This window comes from Macrotis lagotis, chromosome 4 (assembly GCF_037893015.1).
Source record: "Macrotis lagotis isolate mMagLag1 chromosome 4, bilby.v1.9.chrom.fasta, whole genome shotgun sequence".
Taxonomy (NCBI): domain Eukaryota; kingdom Metazoa; phylum Chordata; class Mammalia; order Peramelemorphia; family Peramelidae; genus Macrotis; species Macrotis lagotis.
Window position 1 is genome coordinate 143,458,481 of NC_133661.1, and position 23,858 is coordinate 143,482,338.

Here is a 23,858-nt window from a genome sequence, read left to right on the forward strand (position 1 = left end):
CACCTCCCCCCTCTCAGAAGGGGAGGGCACAAGCTCTTCCATGGTAATTGCCCGGGTTGGAAAGGGAGGAAACCCACTGAAATAGGGGAGGAATGTCCCAGTGACCCGCTCTCTCCAGCTCCATTGTCTGTAGAGGGGAAAGGAAGAGGGCGATCGCGAGAGCCGGGGCCCCAGGATTGCTGGATTCTCTGGGATCGCCAAAGGATCCCCTCTGAATGGGCAGCCCTGCGCTAGGCTAGCGGCACAGGCGCCAAGGTAGGTGGGGGCCGGCAGCCGCGGCCTGCCCTTCCCTCTCGGGGCTCCGGCCCGCGGGGACACCCGCGTTCGGGCGAGAGCCAGCTGGCGCTGCCCCCCAGAGTCTCAGCTGGGACATGGGAAGGTCCCTCCGGAGGGAGGGCCAGAGCCGGGCCAGAGCCGGGCCAGGAGAGGGGTCGAGAGAGCCGGAGCCGGGGAGGGAGCGGATGAGAACTGCTGGCCAAGAGACCGAGGGTCCTTCGGGGTGCGGGCCGGGGCCCCCGGAGTCCGGCTTTTGTGCCCAGTGGAACTGGCCTTAAAAGGAATCTGAGAACAAAGATTTTAAATCTCTTAGGTAGTCATTGCATTCCTTTGACCTTTTCATGGTTTTAGTGTAGTTAAAATAACAGTAAGTGGGAGGATCATTTTTTATTTTCATGCTATTTAAGGCACCAATTACTTTCTGGGTTCAGGACATAAGAGAAGTAAATTAGACTTTGTGGAAATATTTTCAAACAATTCAGGGACAGGAAAAAACCACACCCTTTCAAAACATACTAGGAGTTTAACTGGATTTTGAGATACCTTTTAAACATTTTACTCAGCTTTTGTAAAAATTTGAAAAATTTTTTGTAGGGTACATCTTCATGTAAGGGAATATTGACTGCAAAGAGAGTTGCCAGCACATTTGGGGGCTTTTGCATGTGTATCATCTTTCCCAAACACTCATGGCATGAAAGCAGTTTATTAATCAAATGATACAAAAATCACAATACCAGAGATGGAAAAAGCCTTTAGCATGGAATCAGCTAGTTAATTCCCTTGGGATCTTTCCAGATTGTTTCCACAGAGTTCTTCCTAATTCTTTGTCCAAATGTGTCCAAACTTGGTTAACTAAAGAAAAGGGTTATTTTAGGATTTAGGATGGATATTGGAAAATTAATGACTCTTCTCTTGAACCACTTTAGGGCTGAGGATATTTTGAACAACATTCTTGCAAAGTAGACTAACTATAGTTATAGCCATGTTCAGGTTTTTTACTACACCAAAATGACACTACTTCTTGTCAGTTCCCCTGCTAGGACAGAAATGTTGCATGAGCATCGTTTGCATAGTTTATTTTCATTCCAGATCTTCTGAATTGTTATGTTCAGTGTTCTTACATGTGATTTTACTTCAGGAAATAATGTCCAGTTCAATCTCTGCATTCTACTTATTAAATCATAAGTGCTAATTTGAGATTCTATAAATGCCTTTATGTGATTCCTGTGCATCAAAATTAGTCTAGTAGAAAATAAGTATATTAATAATATATAGCTTTGAAAAAATAAACAAAGGTATTGGAATATCTGTGTGGTGGTCTATATGTTAATTACAAATGAATACTTTGAAAACACTCATGGGTCATTGATTAAAATATTAAATAAACTTGGGAATATTTTTTTGGGGGAACATTTTAAACACATCATGGAATAGAATTGAAATGTTTTTGAGTTCTTAAATTTATAACATTTTATCAATAACACTAATGAATTATGAAGTTATTAAGGAGGTCTGTTTGAAGGTGTTTCTTAAACAATAGAAAAATTCCATATAAATCTTCACATGATTTAATTCAATTGAATTGACTTAGGCCTAAGTCTGTAAGCTTTTTATAGTAAAGACTCTTTAAATATTTTTAATGAAAAATAACTATTATAAAAAAATCTGTACAGTACTGTTCCCTTTGCAGCTCAAAATTGCTGTAATTAATTCTTCTAACATTTTATATTATCCTTGCACATAGATTTACTAGTTTTTAACACTACAAAATAGTATTAGAATTTTAAAAGTGGGCAAACTATCTTATAAAGAGTGATTAAGTGTGCTTGAAGGTAGTGAAAGTTACCTGCTGGTAGCTCTTTGTTGGCAGCTCAGAACCACCTTCCTTCTTCTATGGGGGCAACTTTAGCTGGTGAAGTGAATCAAATTTGGATTCAGACACTTACTAGCTCCTTGACCCCAAGAAGTCATTTAGCCTCTGTTTTGCCTCAGTTTCCTCTCATCTGTAAAATGGGGATAAAAACTCTAATCTTTGTAAAGTGCATAGCTAAGTGCAATGTCTATGTTAGCTACTATTTTGTTATCACATAATAGAATAGCATAGTTCCTGAGCTCAGCTGAGCCCTCTCTACTGCTCAGGAGTCAATTAAACCTTAATTCTGTAAGATTCTCTGCTGTTTTAAACCTTATCCTCTCTTGCCACCCTTTTTCTCTCCAGTGGATCACATGGCCAACATTGATGTTGTTTGACTTGTTTTACTCCCCCCCTTCTCCCCCTCCCCTGCAATTTATTTATTTTACTTTCACTTTACTTGGAGGCTTTGCATTCCTACATTCCATCTAATTGTCTTTCTAGCTGTTCCACTTACCTGACATTCCACTTGTCTGCACATTTCACATGCTGTTCCTTTGCCTAGGAGGCATCCTCTTCTCTGGCATCCTCATTCTCTCTGCACCTCAGCAGGAGAATTCATGGAAAAATAGGGTCAAAGAACTGGGAGAGACCTAGAAAAGTCATCTAGTTCCCCCCTCCCCCCCACCAGTGTTTCAGATTAGGAAGTAGTCCCAGGGAGGACTTGTCCAAGATCACACAGGGAGTCCTATGAAAGTTGGAATTAGAACCCACTTCCTCTTACTTCAGAGTCACCACACCACACTGTCTTGCTTCAAAACCCTGTTCAAGTGTCCATCTCCTCTAGAAGGTTCATCCAAAATTCTGCTAGTGCTGGTGGGCTCCCCAGAACATATGACTATATATGGCATATAAACATTTACACACATATGAATGAATGTTGCCATATCTCAAGTGAGATATTTGTAAAGCCTTAGTGCCTGCTACCATGTAACAGGCATTTATTATTTACTCTCTCCCCTGTGTCCCCCTAACTTTCCCGCACCCTCCCTTTAGTAAACTATAAGCTTGATGTCAGGGATTTTTTTTGTACAGAAGTGTTTGCTTGTCATTCAGTAGGCATTTATTTCATAAATGTTTGTTTAATAAATGAAAGCATCCCATCAGAACTCTACTCCTATCATCTACTTTTACATTTCTCCTGTTTTATTGTTCATTCTTCCTTGCTTCCTTTGGAGTGTGAGGAAGATTCAATTTGCTAACAAAGAAGGGGAAGATGCAGTTTCAAGTCAGACAACCTACATTCTGTTTTCACCTCTGAGACTTTGGACCCTTTAGTACCACTCTGAATCTGAGCTTCCTCTTCTGTAAAATTGACTGGATAACTTTTAAGATCATTTCCAGCTAAAAATCTATGATCCCATTGTTGTTCAGTTGTTTCAGTTGTATCCAACTCTTCATGACTTCATTTGAGATTCTCATGCAAAGTTATTAGAGTAGTTTGCCACTTCCTTTTCCAATTCATTTTACAAATAAGGAAACTGAGGTCAACAGGATTAAGTGATTTACCTAGGTCACACAGCTAATAAGTGTCTGAGGCTGAATTTGAATTCAGAGCTTTCTGACTCCAGGTCCAGTGATATATCACCTAGCTGCCCCCATGATCCTTTTTATAGTTCTAAGTTCTTTACCTTTCTGTGATCCCAATCCTCATACCTCCTCCATGACCTCCATCTAGCAATCAACCTCTCTAAAAGGCATCTTTGATCCCTCCCTCCACTGGCTTCTTTGCATTAGCCTAGAAACATGTTGAAGTGTTTTCACATCTGGAAAAAAAAACAAAAACATTTTCTTTCAACTCATCTACTGTCTTGTAGTTAGCCTTCCATCCATTGTCAAACTTGTCATTCCGCTTATCACCCACTTTTTTTTTTTAGCTTTTTGCAAGGCAAACGGGGTTAAGTGGCTTGCCCAAGGCCACACAACTAAGTGTCTGAGACCGGATTTGAACCCACGTACTCCTGACTCCAAGGCCAGTGCTTTATCCACTACACCACCTGGCCGTCCCTATCACCCACTTTCTTTTAAACTTCTTATAATCTGACTTTTACCCTCTATGAAACTAGGGTTTGGATCCTGGCTCTGGTACTTATTCCTGTTGTAAAACACATCATCTCTTTGAAAGTCAATTTCGTCATCTATATAAAATTAGAAGATTAGACTAGATCATTTTATAAAGGTCTTTCTCAATTCTGTCTTTGATTGCTAATGTTTTAACAGAAATTATCTCATTTAAGCCTTATAAAATAAACCTGGTAAAGTAATTCTTATCCAAGAAGAAGACTTAAGAAAAGACTCTGAGTTCAAATCGTATGTGACCTTGATTAAGTCACTTAACCTCTGTTGCCTTAAATCCACTGGAGAAGGTAAATCACTCTAGTACCTTTGCCAAGAAAAACCTCAAGAAAAACCTCATAATAGGGTCCCAAAAAGTCAGATTGACTAATCTACTGGACAAAAACAAGGTGATCAAACAGAACTACTCAGCAACCTTATTCTATTTCCTCCTTTTCCCCTTACCCTTAAAGTCTCTTCTTTAGGCCTGGAGTGAGCTCCCTTTCACTTGTTAAAGTCCTGTGTATCTTTCCAAGCCTAATTTCAATGCTATTTCCTTGAGAAGCCTTCCTTGATCCTCTGGTCAGCCAGGACTTTGCCCTCTCTGATTTCTCATTAGCACTTTGCACTTGTTTTATGCACATTTCCGATTTTACTTTAAGTTATTTGAATATGTGCCATCTTCTTCAAGGAGCTGTCAACTTCATGAGGACCAGATTATCCAAACTTTATATTCCTTCCTGTACTCAATGCAGTGCTTTGCATACAGTAATGTCTTAAGATATTTTTGTTCAGTTGAATTGAATTCCTTCCTCTGTAAGCCAGATACTACTACTACATAATGCTGCTTTTCAAGGTCTGTGCCTTGTCTAGGAGATGACCTGAGCCTTGGTTTACAGTAGATACACCTGGGAAAGGTGTAAGAGACCCTGCCGATGGGAGGTGAGAAACTGGCCTCTCTCTCAGAGGAGTAAGACATTTTGTTAGGGGGGGTGGATACAGAAGTTTCTAAGAGGTATATATCTAATGGACATGTATACAGAAGGAAAATGTGGCATTCATCCACCAACCTTCTTTGCCTTTTGGGTCATCAACCAGAAAAGTAGTAGCTGGAAATTTTTTTTCCCCCATAGTCATACTTCAGAAGAAGCCCCTTTATCTATTTAACTTTAAAATAAAAGGATTTGGCAGTATTGTGAATTTAACAGCTGCTCAATAACTGACTGACTTAGACATAGACAATGGCTTCCCTAAAGTGAACTGTGAGCACTCTCTTCACCACAAGTAGAGAGAGACAGTGGGGTATATAGTAAGATTAGTTAAAGACTGGGATTCAGTTTCTGACACCATCTGTTTTGATTTTGGACCAATCATTTAACTTCCCTAAGACTTAGTTTCTCCATTCACCAAATAAGGTTAGACTACATGACTTTTAAGTTTTTTTCCTAGCTATAGGCTTGTGATTTTATGGTTTTCATTTGTAGTCTTAGAGCTTTACACATAATGAAGAGAGCATATTTATAATTAGACAACAGATATACAGTGTATCACACTCTCTGTTGGGGGTTTCAGAGGCTTTTCAGCTTGGAAGAGGCCCTTTGCTAGTATAATTTTAAGAAACCCTTGTTAGAATAGGAATTTTTAACCTAGGATGTGTGGGTTCTTGCGAAGTATGGGGGGGGAATTTATTTTCATTAACTTTTAATTGAAATTGAGCATTTTAACAATTATGACTTTAAAAAACATTCTGAGGCGTCCATAGATTTTACCAGTCTGCCAAAGTAGTCCACTACAAGTTTTAAAAACCCCTGCATAAGAATTTAAGAGAGATTATAACCTTCAAGGTTCGCTTATCATCTCCTCCCTAACCACTATAGAGAAATGTGTGTTGAGTGTAAAAGATTATTGGTCCAGTATCATATCATTTTATCTGGCCCAAACTTACATAGGTTTCTGAGTCTGTATTTTAATGCCCAAATTAAAAAAAAAAGCAGATTCACTGACTGCTATTCATTTAAAAATTTTGTTGATTTCTGTAATACAACTATAGGTTAATATGGCAGAAATTGAATTAAGTTGTCATATAGATTTTTCTGCAATGCTTTTTTTTAATCTTTAAAGCTAGTGTTGAATTGGATCAGGTCTGTCCAAAATATGGCCAGTGGGTAGCATGTAGCCCACAGTGCGATTTTATGCAGCCTGCTTGTAGGTTTTAATTTTCACAAGTGAAAAAAATAATAATTTGCATGGAATGTGTATTAGATTTTTTAAATTCTATCACTAATAAATAATCTCATTGATGTTAATTTTCTTTGGTGTTTTTAAGTAGTATTACAGAGAATACCTATCGCATAGAATTTTTCAATCTGTGGAATGCATTCCCTCTGTATGATGCAAACTAGTCAGTATGCACCTTACCTTTATACTGTTGGTTTGTCACTTTGTTGTTTTGTGCTCTGTGCCTTCACCTGTTGCATTGATGATGTGTGTGCTTTCTCCCACTTTTTAAGAAGTTAAAAGTACCATGATTTTTTGTAGTACTTGCTAAACTTGCTAAGGTAAGACTACAAATTAACTATTATATCAGTGTAATGTATTTTTTATTCTGGGTGCGGCCCTCAGTTAATCATTTTATTTTAATGTAGTCCTGAGATAACCTAAGGTTGTAAAGCTCTATATTAGATATGTGGGCCCTTTTCAGTTCCAGATCCTGTGATCTCTGAGGTCACTTCCAACAATGACATCTAAGTACTAGACTTATTAAAGCTGGCCACAATGTGGTTGGGTCACTGAGTTCACCAGAGTATACACATCTCTGTGGTTAAATTAAGGGGACTGCTAGGATTTTAACTCTTGGCATGGTTAGTACCCCCAATTTCTGTGCCATAGAAATATTTCCCTTTAGAAATAAGGAAGATGGTGATGGCAAGGTATATTTTTTGCTTATATCTGCTCATTTTATTAATTTTGCATTATTTAGAGAATTTAGCTTTAAATCAATAATAATATCAAAAACATTTATTAAATTTTCACATATTCTGTAGCATATTGGGAAAGAACACTTTCTGGGAGTCAGAAATGAGTTTGATTACTTGCTCTACTACTTAATCAGTTTGTTACTTTTCTGAGCTTCAGTTTCTTCATCTGTGTAATGGAGATGATATTTATCTGTTTCCCAAGATAGTTGTGAGAAAAACACTTCATCAGCCACAAAACACTATATAAATGTGAACAATATATCACTAACAAAATATCACTTAAAAATCGATATTGATCATTGAGAGTTTTTTTTTAGGGAAAATTTTGTTTTACACAAGATTAATTAGAATCGTGGTTGCCCTCTTATTTACACTATTGTTGTTAATAGTAAGTATCATTTTGAAAAAATTTTCATTTAGTTGGAAAGATGAAAAATGCACAGAAGATCTTTTAAGAAACACCTATGAACAAGGTTAAATGAATTTGGTATAGACCAAATATGTAAGCAGAGAGAAAGGGCAAAAAAGTAGTACCTAGAGTCAAGTAAATTTCCATTATTAGGATCAGGAAGGGAGCAAAAGAGACTGGAATGGAGATTGGCATGAGAAAACTGCATCAGGCAGATGATCTTGGCTGTAAGGCAGAGAAATGAAGTTGATATAATGGGCAGAGAGCCTGAAATGGGATGACCTCAGCTAAGGTTTTGCTCCTGTGGTTCACAGTGGTAAGGAAGTGAGCCTAGGTTCCTAAAGATTATTCTAGGGGAGCCTAAGTTTTATCAGATCCTAGCAAGCTTAGACAACTTTCGGTATCTCATTATTTAGTGACTCTATATATTTGTTGTTTCGGGACATATGGAGGCTGTTCCACCATAGCCTGGTCATCAGAAGGATTTTTGTCCTGTTTATAGTAATCCATTGAAGGCTTGTTATCATATATGAAGAGTTTTCGATATATATCAAGGGAAGGAGCATCCGCACCAATGAAATTATAAAGTTTTTAAAAACATTGAAGTATTGAAGAATGCTTACCAGAGTCAGAATGGTTTCCATTGTCACCTTTTTTACATTTCTACAGATCTATTCTATGCTTTCTCATCATCTTCTAACTAATTTACTTCCAGTCTCCTAATTGGTGTCCATTGATGAAATTTCACTTTAATTCAATCTATCCTAAAAGTAGTTGGTAAAATAATCTTTTTCAAACATTATTTTTATCACGGTTTTCTTACTCTAGGAAACCCTATTGCTTATGTTATCAAATTAAAATGCTTGTGCCAACATTCAAGCCTACATTTCCTCCTTCCCATATACTTTTCCAGTCTTTTATCAATAGAGACCCTCACCCAATTTACTTACCTATTCCACCTCAACTCTCCCTTTAATCCATGCCTACTTCTTTCTTTGAAATCTATCTCAAAATATTTCCAGTCTTCCCTGACTAAATCCACCTGACTGATTATTTCTCTATTCTGTTATTTAAGGAAAGTAGTCACATGTAGAACTGTTCCTGCTTAATCCAAGTTAAATCCTCCCTGCAACCACCTATGCAGGACTTTGGCTATTTTAACCCTGGTGAAGTAGACTCTTTAAGTGTACAAATTATTTGGGTACTGCTATGATTTTTTTATAAAAATAAAAACAAATTAACAACTTGTAGAACTAAAACATATAGCAAAGAAGATAGGTGGATCTCCCTCCTTGCATCCTCTGCCTCTTCATGGCTTTTTGTTGTTATTGCGGTGGTAGCATTTGATAGAAAGTTATTTTAGTTCCAATTTACAATAATATATACTTCTGTATCAGATTCAGATATGTTTTATATTTGACTGTATTATGCTTCCTGTTTTATTGAACTTTAATATGAGCAAATTTGTATCCCAATGGTAGCAAAATCATATCAAGGATAAAATAATACTGTTTAAAAGCTTATATAAATATATATAAAAATAACTATGTGTTTATATACACACAAGTAATCAGGGTTGTTCTCATAAACTTCTTTCTGAGATTTACAAAGATTTCACACATACTACATTTTTCCATTCTAAACCACAGACTGCAAAAAAAAAACCCAAAGGAAGTTGTATTTCTAAGTGTTGTGGTTTACCAATTTCCTATTCAGTTTGCATTAGATGATCAGAAATAAGTTTGTTTTTTCAGTCCCAGTATATATTTGTTCAAACCTTAATTTCTTTTCATCAATATGCATAAGAATGAAAGATGCCACACATTTTGTGCCCTTTACATAAACTCATAGTTTCTGACCATAGAAGTTCTCTGAAATTGTCATAATGAGTTTTGTGTTTTTCATTTCTTAGGAACATATCACAGAATAAAATAAATCTTCATAATGGCAATAAGTATTTAAAAATTATATCAACAACAATAGGATAAAATCATTAAAACATTTATAATTATATTTATTAATATTGTTGAAGGGATAAAACATGATCAACATGTCATTTAATCAATAAATACTTATTAATAAACTATCTACAATGGTTTTTACTAAGTACTAGGAATACCAAGAAAGAGGAAAAGACAATCCCTGCTCTCAAGGAACTCCACGATCCCTCCCATAGGAGACAACATATCTGATTCCATATGAAGGGCCATACAGATATGGAACATATGTGTTTAAAGTAATTCATTCTCACCACAGCACAGGGATGTTGACATCTGGTAGAACTACTTCCGGGTGGTCTTCCATGGTAGATAGTCCCTGAGGGATGAATAATCACCAGAGGAGGTAATTTACACAGCTTTGCTCCTTACTAGTTTCATGCAGGATCTGGTTCACTTCCCATTGCTTGTTAAATGATTGGTGGACAAGGATCTAGATAGGAGTGCTGCTAGATTTCTTCTTCCTCATAGGAAGAAAGGACTCAGTCATGATCATACTCTTCTTAGTTGAAAATCCTGAGACTTTCTATAACTTGTTTTAGAAAACAAAAGCCTTGAACATATCTAATCATCAGACTATGTCAAAACAAACTTCAGATTTTTATTTCTGAACCATATGCCCATTTCTTACATAACCTTAACCAGGCAAGGACCACAGTTCCCAAAGAGAATATTTTCTCTAGGTGCCAAGTTCTCTGGAATATATAGCACTGACTATTTTAGCTAAGTGGCACCCTTAGGTTCAATCCCAGTTTATGAACCCTATTTCTTGATTTTTTTTCCTTGAGTTTTAATTAAAAACAACTGACATCTTACTTAGGACTAGAAATCTATATAGCTCCCCATTTGATTTCCAGGAATTCAACTTCACCCAGCCTCTATCTAAGTAGGTAGAGGTTACTCTACTAATGTATGGCAAAGCTTTTGGGGCCTGGAGATCCCCCTACTTTCTCAGTTCCAAAAGGTTTTCAAATGAAAATAAATGGAGGGTGGGGAAGAAAGGGTGTAGGGATAAAACTCAGCCCAGGGGTAAGGCTGTCTTTCCTGGAGTTCAACTTTACTCAAAAACTAATCTTATAAATTAAAACCTTTTCAACTCTAATTTTACTTTTCTCTTTAAACTTGTTACATTATACTGAAACAGCTAAATGGGAAAATTTGAAGTAATGGAAAGTTTTATCTATCTCAATTTTTTTTATAGTACTAATTGGATTTTTCATTTTTCTTCATCACATTCTATCCTTGTATCCCAGTCATTTGTGTCTATACTTATCATAGTATTCTTCATCCTCCCTTCTCATCACCTCCTTCCATACTTCCCTCATTAAACAGTGTATTTTGCTAGGGTGTCATGAAGAAGCCTTTTTTAAAGAAATTATTTAAGGCAGTGGGGTTAAGTGACTTGCCCAAGGTCACACAGCTAGGCAATTATTAAGTGTCTGAGGTCAGATTTGAACTTAGGTACTCCTGACTCCAGGGCTGGTGCTCTATCCACTTCACCACCTAGCTGCCCCTGATGAAAGCCTTTTAAGCTGAAACTAATTGTGATGAGAAAGATAGAACTGTTGTCATCTTCCTGAGTTCAAATCTAAGCCTCACACATTTACTAGCTGTGTGACCCTGGGCATGTCACTTAACCCTGTTTGCTTTCCTTATATGTAAAATGAACTACTGAAGGATAGCAAGTCATTCCAGTATCTTTGCCAAGAAAACTGGAGTCATGAAGAGTTGGAGTCAACTGAAATGACAGAACAAAAACAGCATTAGGACTATAGATTTCAACAGAGCATGAACAAAAGTTATAATAAGTAGTAGAAAAATAAGTAGTAGAATAATAAGTAGTAGAAAAATAAAATGAAATAACTAATTTTTCCCAATGGGCAGTGATGGATGACAAAATTTGAAAACAAAAAATAAGACAAGGCTCCCTTACTCTTGGGAGGTTACAAAGTAATACTGGATACCACACATATACCAATAATCATAATAAAAACAGGAACATAACGCATGCATAAGGACATTGTAAACATTATTCCATGAGGATCCAGAAGGGAAAGATTTTTTTTCTCTAGGAGTATCAGGTGGAGATGGGGGACATTGACCATTGGAGGCTTTTCTCAAGCAGTCTATCAATGAACATTGTTAAGCATCTGTTGGGTGCCAGATAGGATGAGGATTTGTTGTTTAAGGGATTCTGCTCAGGATCAGAGGTGATCTCTGAGACCCCTTTCCATTGTGAGATTATTTAAATTCCTAGGTATCATACATGCCCAGGAAAGTAGTACTGGTTAAATAAAATGTAGAGTCTGGGGAAAAGAGTACACTGTGAGATGACTGGAAAGTTTGGGAAGTGCTTGATTTTGGAGTTCCACGCCAAGAAGTTTGAACTTTATTTCATAGGTAATAAGGAGTAAATGAAAGATTTTGAACTTGAGAACTAGGATATAGTTAGTGGAGGTCTGTAGGTAGAAGATACTAGTGTAAGTCTATCAGATGTGGTACCTGTCCAAAAGAGATCTTATGTTTTTACTCAAGGTAAAAGTCCTCAAAAGATAGGAACTGATTGAAATAGCACAGATTAAAGTAGATCTGACACCTGACACTGATAGAAAGGCTACAGAGACCTGATGAAAGTACAGTAATGACAAATTAAAGGAAAAATGAATAGACCAGGGAGAAGTAGGTACTCCTAGAACTTTTCCTGAACTGTTTGAATTAAGAGTTGGAAATAGAAACTAGCCTTTCATTCATCATTTTACCATGGGTGATACAGTGTGGTGTGGAAGAAAGAACACTGAAGATGAGACAAGAAACCCGATAACAAAGTCTTTGATAATAACCTTTGTTTCCTCTCCTGTAAAGTAAGGTTGTTACCTGGTGTAAGTTGTTGTTCAGTCCTTTCAGTCATATCCCACTCTTTTGATCCCACTGAAGCTTTTCTTGGCAGAGATACTGCAGTGGTTTACCATTTCCTTCTTCAGCTCATTTTATAGATGAGGAAACTGAGGCAAACAGGGTAAAATGACTTGTCTAGGGTCCTACAGTTAGTAAATGTGAGTCTTGTAGACACCAGGGCATCTGTGACATCTAGCTGCCCCTCTGGCATAGTTGGGGCTACAAAAATGCCTATTCCCTTCCATTCTGCCCCACCCCATACTCCACAAGATGTGTCCTTCTATTAGTCACTTAACCTCAGTTTCCTCATCTGTAATAGAGATAATAGAGAAGTTGTACTACATCTATTCTACAGTCTAGAATAGATGTGGGCATCAAATGAAATCATATAAAATAATATAAAAGTGAACTGCTATCATGTTATTGATGAAATATATGCTTTACTGAATCTTCTCAAGATGCACAGTCTTTTTGGACAGCTATATTGTGAAAGGAGGGAATTTGCATCCCTGTTCCCAGGGTTCTGGTACTAGTACTAATAGTACTGGTTCTAGTACTAATAATAATGTTCAGTAAGAAATTAACACAGATAGGACTTGGGTAGATACTTTTAGTAACATATTAAGTCTCTGTAGTCTGTGGGAAGTGGAGGAATATCAGGAAGAACAGGGCTTCATTTCACTTGCTATTTCACCTTAATTATATTAAATTTTATTAGGGAATAGGAGATAGAAAACTTTCAAATATGTGTGGAACAGGGAACTTGGAGCTTAGATAGGATATTTCATTGTAACTAATATTTAGATTCATTTCAACAAAAACATTAAAAACCTGAAGATACAAGGTGTGGTTTTCAGTCTTACGATGTTGATATATGTATAGACCTGTGAATGATACTTTTCATACTCTAGTTCTAACTGAATGTTGGGATAGGGCTTGTAGGTGAATGAACAAATAAATGAAAAGATAAAATAGATTTTGATGTGCAGGTTCTGGGTTAAGGATTTGGAAATACAAATAAAAACACTAGCATTTAAGGCTTGCACAGTGTTTATTATTATTATTTCTTATATCCTCATAACTCTGGGAGGCTTGTGCTATTATTTCTCCCATCTTACAGATGAGGAAACAGAGGCCTCTAAAGATGATTTTTTGGGGGGTTTTTTGCAAGGCAATGGGGTTAAGTGATTTGCCCAAGGTCACACAGCTAATTAGTGTCTGAGGTCACATTTGAACTCAAGTCCTCCTGACTCCAGGGCTGGTACTCTTTTCACTTCACTACCTAACTGCAGGTCTTCCTGACAAGTTCAGTACTATCTCCTGGGACACTTGTTGGGCATTATAAAATACTGGTTTGGAGCTCTGAGGGAGGTAAAGGAAAAGGTAAAGAAAAGATTAAAACCTCTTAGGGAGGGGTGGTCAGGGATGGGAGTGTCAGAATTAGTGGGATGATGAGCTGACCAGTCAATTCACCTCCCTTTCTAGGAATGATGTTAATATGATATTTGATGTGATTACTGTATCCAAAGCTAGAGGTGACTGGATTGTAAGAATTCCAGTCAGAGACTGGAGAGGATATGAAGTACAAAGAGATTTAATAGTTGGGGAAGTCAAAAAAGAGCAGGCAAGTAGCTTTTGTGCTATATAATACACTTACTAGTCAGCATGACCTTAGGGTTGGAATTCCAAAGATAAGTGGATAAATTTCCTCTGGACCAGAGGGAATTTTTTCCCCCTTTCCTATCTAGTCCTGATGTATTGATCCTGGAGGGGAGCCTAGATTAAGATGTCCTGGGTGGTTGGCTGGAAGGGAAGTAAAGCATAATCTATGACAGTGTACATTATATGCTGTTTTCCATGGAAATTACTCTTTCAATTTCCTTACAGATGCTCTGTAATTCTGAGGTACCACAATTGTCATGCTTTTTGCCACCTTTGAGGATGAAAACCACTAGTCTTTGGGACCTTAGAACCTCCAGAATGCCTAGCATTTTAGAGAGTTCATTCTTTAATTTCCAATTAGTTTCCAAGTCATATGGTTTACACCTCCCTGGTCTGTTGTACCATTGCCCCAACCCCTTAGTTCAAGCACTCACTATGAGTACAAGGTAAATTTCTTGAGGATAGTAAATGTTTGTTATTCTTTCCCTTGTATCCCTGGCACCAAGTATGATGACTAGTACTTAGTGCTGAATAAATGCTTATTGAACTTTTTCCTGTATTGCAGAGTAGTCTCTTAACAGGTCACCTCTAGTTTCTTCTCCCTCTTCTACATTCTACATAGCTAAGGGATTACTATCCCTATTGCACAATTCTTGCTAATTCTTTACTCAAAAAAATTTCAATGGCTCCTTTTGGACTTCAGGCTGAAATTCAAACTTCTCAACCTGGCATTCAAGGCTCCCCAGTATTTTTCCAGTCTTGCCTTTCACTATTCCCTAAAGAAAGCAGCTAAAAGATAATTCATTATTTAGGAACCTGTTTCTTCCCACCCTTTCAGTTTACTTGGTTCTTGTTTTTTTTTTTTTAGAATTCTTCACTCCCCCACATCTCTTGAAGATTTAGTTTAAGTAAGCTACCTCTTCCATGAAGCATCCTCCAATTCCTCCAATTGAATGTTATTTTACCTTCTGTTATTCTAAACCCCATAGTCCTTGACATAACTCTTTATTTTGATATTGCCTTATTCATGATCCTATTTCCCCAGACTGTAAACTTTGTCAGGGAAGGGAACTCATCTTCATTGACCACCTCAAAGAATAGTTCCTTATATACAGTAGGCCCTCAATAAATCAGTTAATAAACATTTATTAAAGGTCTGTGATGTGCCAGGTACAATGCTAAATGCTGGGCAAATAGAAAAAGGGACAAAATACTTGCCCTCTGGGAACTTACAATCTAATAGGGAAAGATAAGTAAATAAATAAGAATCAAAAGCACTAGAAGTTTCCTATAGAAAGGGAGAGAATTCCCAGTATGGGAGACAGCCAGAGAAAATGGGAAGCTGAAAGTGTTTTGTTCCTGGAACAGCAGAAGGCAGGGTCCCTGGATTGAAGAGTATGTGCTGGGGGAGGAAAGAGAGGATAGATTGCTAAGGGCTCTTTTATTTGATCCTGGATGCTGGCAAGGTCATACCTATCCTTTAGGAAAATCTCTTTGGTGACTGAGTGGAGGATGGATTGGAGTGGGGAGAGTCTTGAGGCAGGCAGACTCACAAGCAGTCCACATCAGTAGTCAAGGAGTCCGGTGAGGAGGGCCTCAGAGTGGTGGCATGGCAGAGGAGAGAAGGTGGCCTTGGGGTGGGCTTAAAGATGGAACTGACAGGCTTTGGCAACAGACTGAATACTGGAAACCATTCATGAATTCTGTGTTATTTTTCTATAGTCCTGTCATTTCGATAGCACTGTAAACAAAACTTATTTTACCATCTTGTTTCCTACTCCTTCCCCCAACAAATTAATTTCCTTTACAGTCATCATTATGAATTATACTATCACTAGTATGAATCATACAGCCCTTCTTCTATCTGGGAAATCTGTGGGATCCTTCAATGGAATTCTACTCTTTATTGGTCCTGGACTATGAGATCACAATTTTGGAGCTAGAAGGGACATCAGAGGTCATTTAGTCCAACCCCCTCTTTTTATTCAGTTGAGGAAACAAAGAAGCTGGATTGACTTGACTAAGATTTATTGCCCTTATGGCAAAACTAGTTGCTAGGGACAGAAGCTGCAAAGGGGGTCTCATCCTTATTATCTGGGAAAACTTCCTAACAATCAGATTTGTTCTAAAGTAGAAGGAGCTGCCTTTCTGAAGATCTAGGTAGGCCGATGGATAAAGCAGAGCATTTATCCCACGTGGTCCTGCGCTCCCGGGAAGGACAAACCCATGAAAACTTTTTGGTTATCAGGGAAGGAACCTGGGGGAACCCATCCCCTACCTGGACCGTCCAGACACCCTCTCCCTCTTTTGGAAGTGAATGGGAATAGGGTGGGGGCCGCTTGGGCTATTTACTTTTCTGCTTAAGACAAGAACAATGGCACAGCTAACAGCCGGGCAGCAGGCCCAAGTTCTGAGGTTCTGGGCCCACCGGACGGACGGGCCCGACTCTGCTGCTCCCTCGGATTGCAGTCACATTCCTGGGGGGTTCCGGGCGTGCCTAGAACCCCGGGCCGCCCGCGACTCGCCTTCCTCGCTCTCCCCGCCCCCAGAACCGCCTCCGTGGCTGGGGCCCGAGGGCTGGGCATGCTCAGTGAGCCAGGGCAGATGTGAGCCGCTGGCCGGCCGGGCTTCCTCGGCTGCGGCTGCTCGTGGCGCCCCGGCCCCGGCCCCCTTCCCGGGGAGACTTTAAGCGGAGCCGGAGGAGGCGGCGCGCCCCGGGGCCGGGCGGCCGGGTCCGAGTCCTCCGCTCGGCGGAGCCGCGGCCTCGCCTGGACGGGGCGTGAGTGGCGAGGCCGGCCTGGCCCCGGCTGGCATGGCGCCGGGTGCCGGGCGGGACGAGTGGTAGCTGGGGCAGAGCAGGGAGCCCGCCCCGGCCCTCGGCTCCCCCGGCCCGGCCCAGCGGCCGACGCCGAGCGACTCCGGGACTTTTGTCCAAGTTGAATCCCCTCCCCCTGGGCCGGGCCTGCGGCGCCGGCCCCCGCCCCCCGGCCCGCTCCGCCGCCCGCCCGCCCGCGCCCGGGCGATGTTTATTTGGGCCGCGGCGTGAGAGGAGCGGGAGGCGGCGGGGCCGGAGCGGCGGGCTCGGGGCGAGGAGCCTCGGGGCGAGGAGCCGCGCGCGGCGGGAGAGACGCACAAAATGTCCGCCAGAGCCGCGGCCGCCAAGGTAGGAGCTCGGGGCGGGCGCGGGCGGGCGGCGAGGCCGGGGCCGAGGCCGGAGCTGGGCCCGCGGGGGGCGGGGGAGGCTGCCGCCCCTCTGCCCTCCTGGCCGCGGGGCCGGCCGGGCCGGGGGGCGCGGGGCCTGGCCCAGCCTCGCCCCGAGACCTCCCACCTGTGGAGTCCGGCGGCTCCTCGGGAGGCGGCGCCGTCGCCGCGCGGCCCCCGCTCGGGGCCAGGTGAGCGGGGCGGTGAGCCGCGGCCCCGCCCCGGGAGCGGCCCGACTTTAGCCCCGAGACGGGGAGGGGCCCGGGCCGGGGAGCCGCGACCCACCCCGGGATGCGTCCTCCGGCCCAGGCGGGGCGCCCGGCCGCGGAGGAGAGATACCGGCCCGGGGAGTGGGCGAAGGTGACAGGAGGGAGGGGGTGCCCCGGGCGGGGCCGCGGAGGCCGCTCGAGGCAGGTGCATCCTCCCCCCCTCCCCGCGGGGCCCGCCGACGCCCCCCTGCTGGAGAGCCGCGGGGGGCGCTCCCGGGGGCGCGGGAGGGGCGGGGAGGATCCCCCGCGCCGCGCCGCGGTGAAACCGGCTGGTTTCGGTCTGATGTCAGCGGCGGTGCCGCCTTCGGGCCCGGCCTCGGCGGCTCCCCGCCTCGGCCGGCTCCCCGCCGCGGGCTGAGCCCTTCCTGGCCTGCCCACAGGCCACGCCGCGGCGGCTTTCGAAAAGTTTTCCCGACCCCCTTTTTAAGATTTTTTTCTTTTTAAAGCTCAATCTCTGAGTTTTCTTTTTTAAAACTTAGCCGAACGTCTAATTTAAAACACAGGTTTATGTGAATGACACAAGACGAGCTGTGTATGGGCTGTTCAAGGACAATCATTGAGGACCACCGGCAAACAAGGGCTTCCCTTTCTCTTTCCATATGCTTTGACTTTGTTTTCCTGAAAATCTAATGAGTTTAATAAGTTAATTCACTGTGTTTCTGTGTGCAATACTAAACATTTCTCCTTTCTGAATGGATTCAAAGCTTTGAGGTAACCAAAGCAGTTTTACTTTATTGAAAGAAGTCACATGTTCAAACATACTATGGAAAAAAGGCTTTTTTTTGGAGGCTTTAACTCTGGATCCAGTTTTGAAAAGTTGCATTGGGTGGTTAATACTTTTGGTTTTTAAAAAGTTTGAATGGATTGACTTTTAAAGAAACATTGGAATGACTCTGGGAATTTAATCTCCTCCCCCCCCCCCTTTTGTGTCTGTAACAGTGAAATAGCATTTCACTGAAATAAACCTGCAGAATTTTCACTCAACAGTTCCTATCACAGGGTATTTCCCATCCACAGAAGAGGGGGAGGGAAATAGTGTCCTTTACACAGTATTACTTCTGCAGTATGGATAGTGAGAGCAGCAGGGAGGGGAAATAATATTTGAAGAAAACATTTTTCAGTATAAAAATACTGAAGGAGGAAGTAGGAGGAAACATTTTCTCCGGGAGAAGAGAATGAAAAATTTTTTTCTCACATATTTGGTCTTTTTTATGGATATGGTATATTGAAAAGTAGGGTTGATTATGCTTTTACTGCCGATATTCTTGTTGGGTATTATAACTTGATCAGGTGTAACTTGAAACTCCCCTTTTTTGCAATAATTGATTTTGACTTTAGCTTTCTAATCTTAAAAATAACTCTGTTCACAATTCTTTTGGTGTTTCTTTTTTTAATTAAAAAAAGTGTATCTATATTTCAGTATAAGAAAGCTTTTACTGAGGTTTTCTTAACACCGATCTGAGAAGTTCTTTGTGTACTTAAAATGAGATTACAACATGTAAAGTACTTTACAAACCTTATATATAGCCCTTTAAATGTAAGGTTATTATTATTGAAAAGATTTTGTTTTAAGTTTTATAATAAAGCATACCAAGCCTTCGTCATTAGAGATTTTACATACACTTTTTAAAAGGATCCTTGACTCCTCTATAATCTGTTAAAAATGTTTCAGTGTCTGGGCTATTTTGGTAAGGGAGATTGCTCTATTTTCTGTTTGTTCCTTTTATCTATCTGCCAATGAAAACTTAATTTTGACCATGGGGCCACTCTATTCAGAATGAGTAAAATTTTAAAGTGATACTGTTCTTTATCAAAGAGAATTGAAGATAAAGGATACACTTGGAAAATTCTTTTAGTGGCTTGTTTAAAACTTTTTGAATTACCAGACTGCAGAGGGAATCTATTTGAAACTTGAACTTAAAGTGGCATCTAGGTTTTTGAACTCCTTTGCCCTAAGAGGGAGCAGTGGAATTTAATTTAGAAATTGGGCATTGAATGTGCTTATACAATTTTACTGTGTATTTTTAAGTACAGTTTTCCATATGTACTAAGAGACCTTTATCCCTGTCAGGAATGAAAATATGGTGCAGATTTTTGAAAAAATGAATTGATTTGCTTGGTATTTGATACATATATGTGTGTGTGTGTGTGTGTATGCATATATGTATGTATATACACATATATGCATGCATATACACATACACTCATATGTATATATGTCTAGCTTATCAAATGAAGTCCACCTGTATTTCAACCACAGCCACAGAATTATGATGTGTAGACTAGTAAATCATAAGATACTGATAAAGAGATGATTGACTATTACTCTTTTAGGTCTGACTTTGCTTGTGAGTAAATATAATCACAGTGTTAAGAATTTCATTCTGTCAGGTAATTGAGGGTATACTATAAACCCATCACTATGCTTAAAATTCAAATTTTAAAAATTCAACATATTTCTAAAAACAATTTTCCATCAAAGTTCTTCCACTCTTCTTGTGTTCTACTAAGACACCTAGAGGGTTAAAATTAAAATTTTCAATTGTAAGTTGTTATACTACTTTCAGTAATTGTTTTCCATCTTGGACTGAATTTTCTGAGATCTGCAGTGGTACAGGACTCATTAACATGGGTTGAAAGAGCTTTTGTTTCTTAGTTTTCTAAATGTTCATTTTAGAATCTTTCAGGCCTAACAGATTCTTTTTAGGTTGCTTTTAAAGTCTTAAGAAAGTCTAGATTTTTTTTAAACTATATACAACTCATCAGTGAATACAACAATTCTCTAAACAAACAAAAATAACCACCCTACTATGTAGATAATGAGATTGAAACTGATCTCTTGCTCAGAACTCTACTATTTCCTGTTTGGTTGGCAGGAAAGAGATTATAGTAGTTCCACTCTTTTTTTCTTTTTAGAACCTGGAAACAATGCAGTGGTTCTAACTTTTAGTTGCTTCTTAATTTTCTATTTAGAGAAGTGCTAATGTTAAACACCTTAAGTATTTGTGGCATATCAGAAAAAGTGCCAGACTTTGATTAGGAGACTACCTCTGCCATTTATTCAATGACCATGCTTGGTCACTTCTTATTTTGAAGTCTCAATTTCCTTATCTGAAAATGAATGACAATATTTACTTTATATCTGCAAAACAGTGTGTGAATTTAATGTCTTATATTTTATCAAAAGAAACTTTAGTCTGACAACATGTCCAGGACTCAATACTAGATATGCATATATGCAGTTAATGTCTTTTCTTCCAAAGATTTTTAACAAGACTCTAAAAATGGAATAGTTTTATATGTATATATATCATCAAATGGTGACTGTTGGTAGCTAGAGAAGATTATTGGGAAGTTTTAGAATCTTTGATTATCAATTAAAGATTCATATTTAAAAGGCAACTTTTATTTTTAACAGATAAATCAGAGTACCTAGTAAAGTATCTGTAATTTAAAAAAATTCTGTGACAAATTGGAAACTTCTTCACAGGAAGAGAACTCATGATGAAAAGTCACCTAAATTTTATGTCCTTTAGTCATATTAGATCTTGGAATGGTCTCTTTCAAGAATTTGAAAATAAATTTACCCCAAAGTGATTTTTAAATGTTCATTTACAACATTTCTGAAGCCAGTTATACTGATGTCCAAATAGAACTTCTGCTTTTCTTGACCCAAAGGTCTTAATTTATTTATAGTAGAGAATGGTGGGTTCAAATTGCTTCTTTCAAGGTTACCTAGGTGCTTTGTTTCTAACTTGTTCTGCAGTATATAAATTCTTAATGACAGGAGAAGGTATGTTTGTGGTAGCAGAAACTGGGAATTTCCCCTAAAAATGAACTAAAGGAACTCTATGAAAATAACTATGAAACTTAGGTACCTACCTGTTACAATATTAAAAGAGCAATGATGCTGACATTAGCTTATATTTAATATTAGTATTTTTTAATGGTGTTTTATGTTAATTAATTTTTAAAAAATTCATTTTCTTTCTTTGGGGGGGGGTTTGCAAGGCAAATGGGGTTAAGTGGCTTGCCCAAGGCCACACAGCTAGGTAATAAGTGTTTGAGACCGGATTTGAACCCAGGTACTCCTGACTCCAGGGCCAGTGCTTTATCCACTGTGCCACCTAGCCGCCCCTAAAATTCATTTATTTTCTTGAATGTTATAATTTCTTAAGTGTTGAACTATGATCATACCAACTAAAAACTTGTATTGTAGTTATCCTTACTGTATACTACAAGACAAAGTTGACATACTTTGAAATTGGCAAATTATATTTATATAATACATAAACTGATGAATAAAAATGAAAGGGTCCATTTATCAGTGTCTTTTGTAGGGAGAGCATATAACAATTTAAATAATCTTTACCTCCTTTATGGCCCTACTTTCCTCAACTGAAAAGTGAGGTCAGACTATAACTCCTATGGTCTTTTTTTTTAAGGTTTTTTTTTTTTTGCAAGGCAAATGGGGTTAAGTGGCTTGCCCAAGACCACACAGCTAGGTAATTATTAAGTGTCTGAGACCGGATTTGAACTCAGGTACTCCTGACTCCAAGGCCCCTCCTGTGGTCTTTTTTAGTCAGTCCTTCTGTGCTCATGGATAGGAAAAATGGAAAAATGGTTGGTTATGTTACTTCTTTGATTCTTTACTATAGGTACATTTAGCCCTGGGAATGCAAAAAAAAAATTCCTTGACTTCAAGGAGTTTACATTTCACATGGTATACTGTGTCTATGTGATTAATTAGCTGTATCAAAATTAGCATTTATTTTGTTTTTGTAATTTAAAAAATTCTCATTCTTTCCCCTTTATAAACTGAGTCCTTCCTGCTTTTCTGTTCTTAAACTTCCCTCCTGCATCCCCTTGTATACTCTTCTTCCCTTGACACAGGCCTTCTTACTGTTTCTCCTAGACACTTCATCTGAAACTGGGCATTTTCTTTGTCTGCTCTGTTATTTCCCTGGCTTTCTTCAAGTCTCAACTAAAGCCTCACCTTCTCAAGAAACCTTTTGCTAGTCTTCTCTTCTTAATCTTAGTGCTTTCCTGCTGAAATTATTTCTGATTTATCCTGTTTTAAATCTTGTTGGTATGTAGTTGTTTTCATGTTCCTGTATTTATAGGATAAGCTTCTTGAGAATTTTGTCTTTACATTCTTCTTAGTTTAGTATGGTACCTTTCATAAGGTAAGAACTTAATGCTTATTGACTTGACATCAAAAATCAAGTTTTTAAAAAAGTAGCCTACATTCCTATAACTTTGCTACTTAATGGAATTTCTTATAATATTTATATAGGTATTCTCTCCACTAGTGTGGATTGCCACCTTCTCAGTAAGGTAATGGAGTAAAGTCTCTTATCCAAGGTCAGACAGCTAAGTAATGATTAAGTGTCTGAGCACGCATTTGAACTCAGGTTCTCCTGATTTCAGGGCCTGTGCTCTATCTATTGCCCCACCTAGCTGCCCCCCCATACATACTTTTCCCACTTTCTCGATCTTGTTTGTTAAATCCTCCGTAGTAGTTCTATTTTGCTCCTATTCAGAGTTCCTATTTAGTCAATCTACAGTTATTTATTTAGGTGCCTGCCATATGTAGAGACTGGTAGGCCATGGAAATAAGAGTACAAAACAATGAAACAGTTGCAAGGAATTCACACTCCAAGTTCTAATATAGGTATATGCAGTATAAAATTAAAAAAGAATAATTATAACTATATACTAAGCAGTTAATACAAGTTTTTTTGGAGGAGAGACAGAGGACACTTAAGAGTTTGGGAATAATTAGAAAAAGCTTCATTCAAATGGTGCTTGAGCAGCATTTTGAAAGAGAATTCTGTGAGTCAAAGGGAAGAAGGGAATACATTCCAGGTATAGGGAAAATAGTGGAGAAGATGTAGGGGGTGAAGAGGGAGGGATGGGGAGAGATAGCCTAAGTCAAACTCTGTTTAACTAGACTTAGTCTGTTTAAACTAGTGGAAGAAGAGAAAGTAATATACATTGAAACTAGAGAGAGGGTAGTACAAAATTGTGAAGGTCTTTAATAGCAAAATAGAGCTGTTACTTTGTCATAGAAGTGCCATTGGGGTTACAATAGGATTGTGACTTGCTCATTTCCTGGGCAAAAGTAGGGAAGATGAATTTGAAAAAAAGGAGGGATTTAAGGTAAAGAGACCAATTAGAGATTGTTGCAGTAATTTGGTGAGA

At 39.3% G+C, this 23,858-nt stretch overlaps 1 protein-coding gene across 8 annotated transcripts in view; it reads left to right on the top strand.

Annotated features, from left to right (window-relative positions):
* Positions 1-23,858, top strand: part of TJP1 (tight junction protein 1) — a 281,955-nt gene that overhangs the window by 159,774 nt on the left and 98,323 nt on the right. Inside the window, exon 1 of one of the 8 annotated variants that reach the window (XM_074234254.1) lies at positions 73-255. The exons of 6 other annotated variants lie outside the window; for them this stretch is intronic. Coding sequence is in view for 1 of the 2 variants with exons in the window: in XM_074234251.1 (XP_074090352.1) it covers positions 17,321-17,347 (27 nt within the window). In the remaining variant the exon portion in view is untranslated. Of the gene's footprint in view, positions 1-72; positions 256-17,241; positions 17,348-23,858 lie in introns of those variants that run through there. One more of the 8 variants, XM_074234251.1, reaches the window with a different exon arrangement.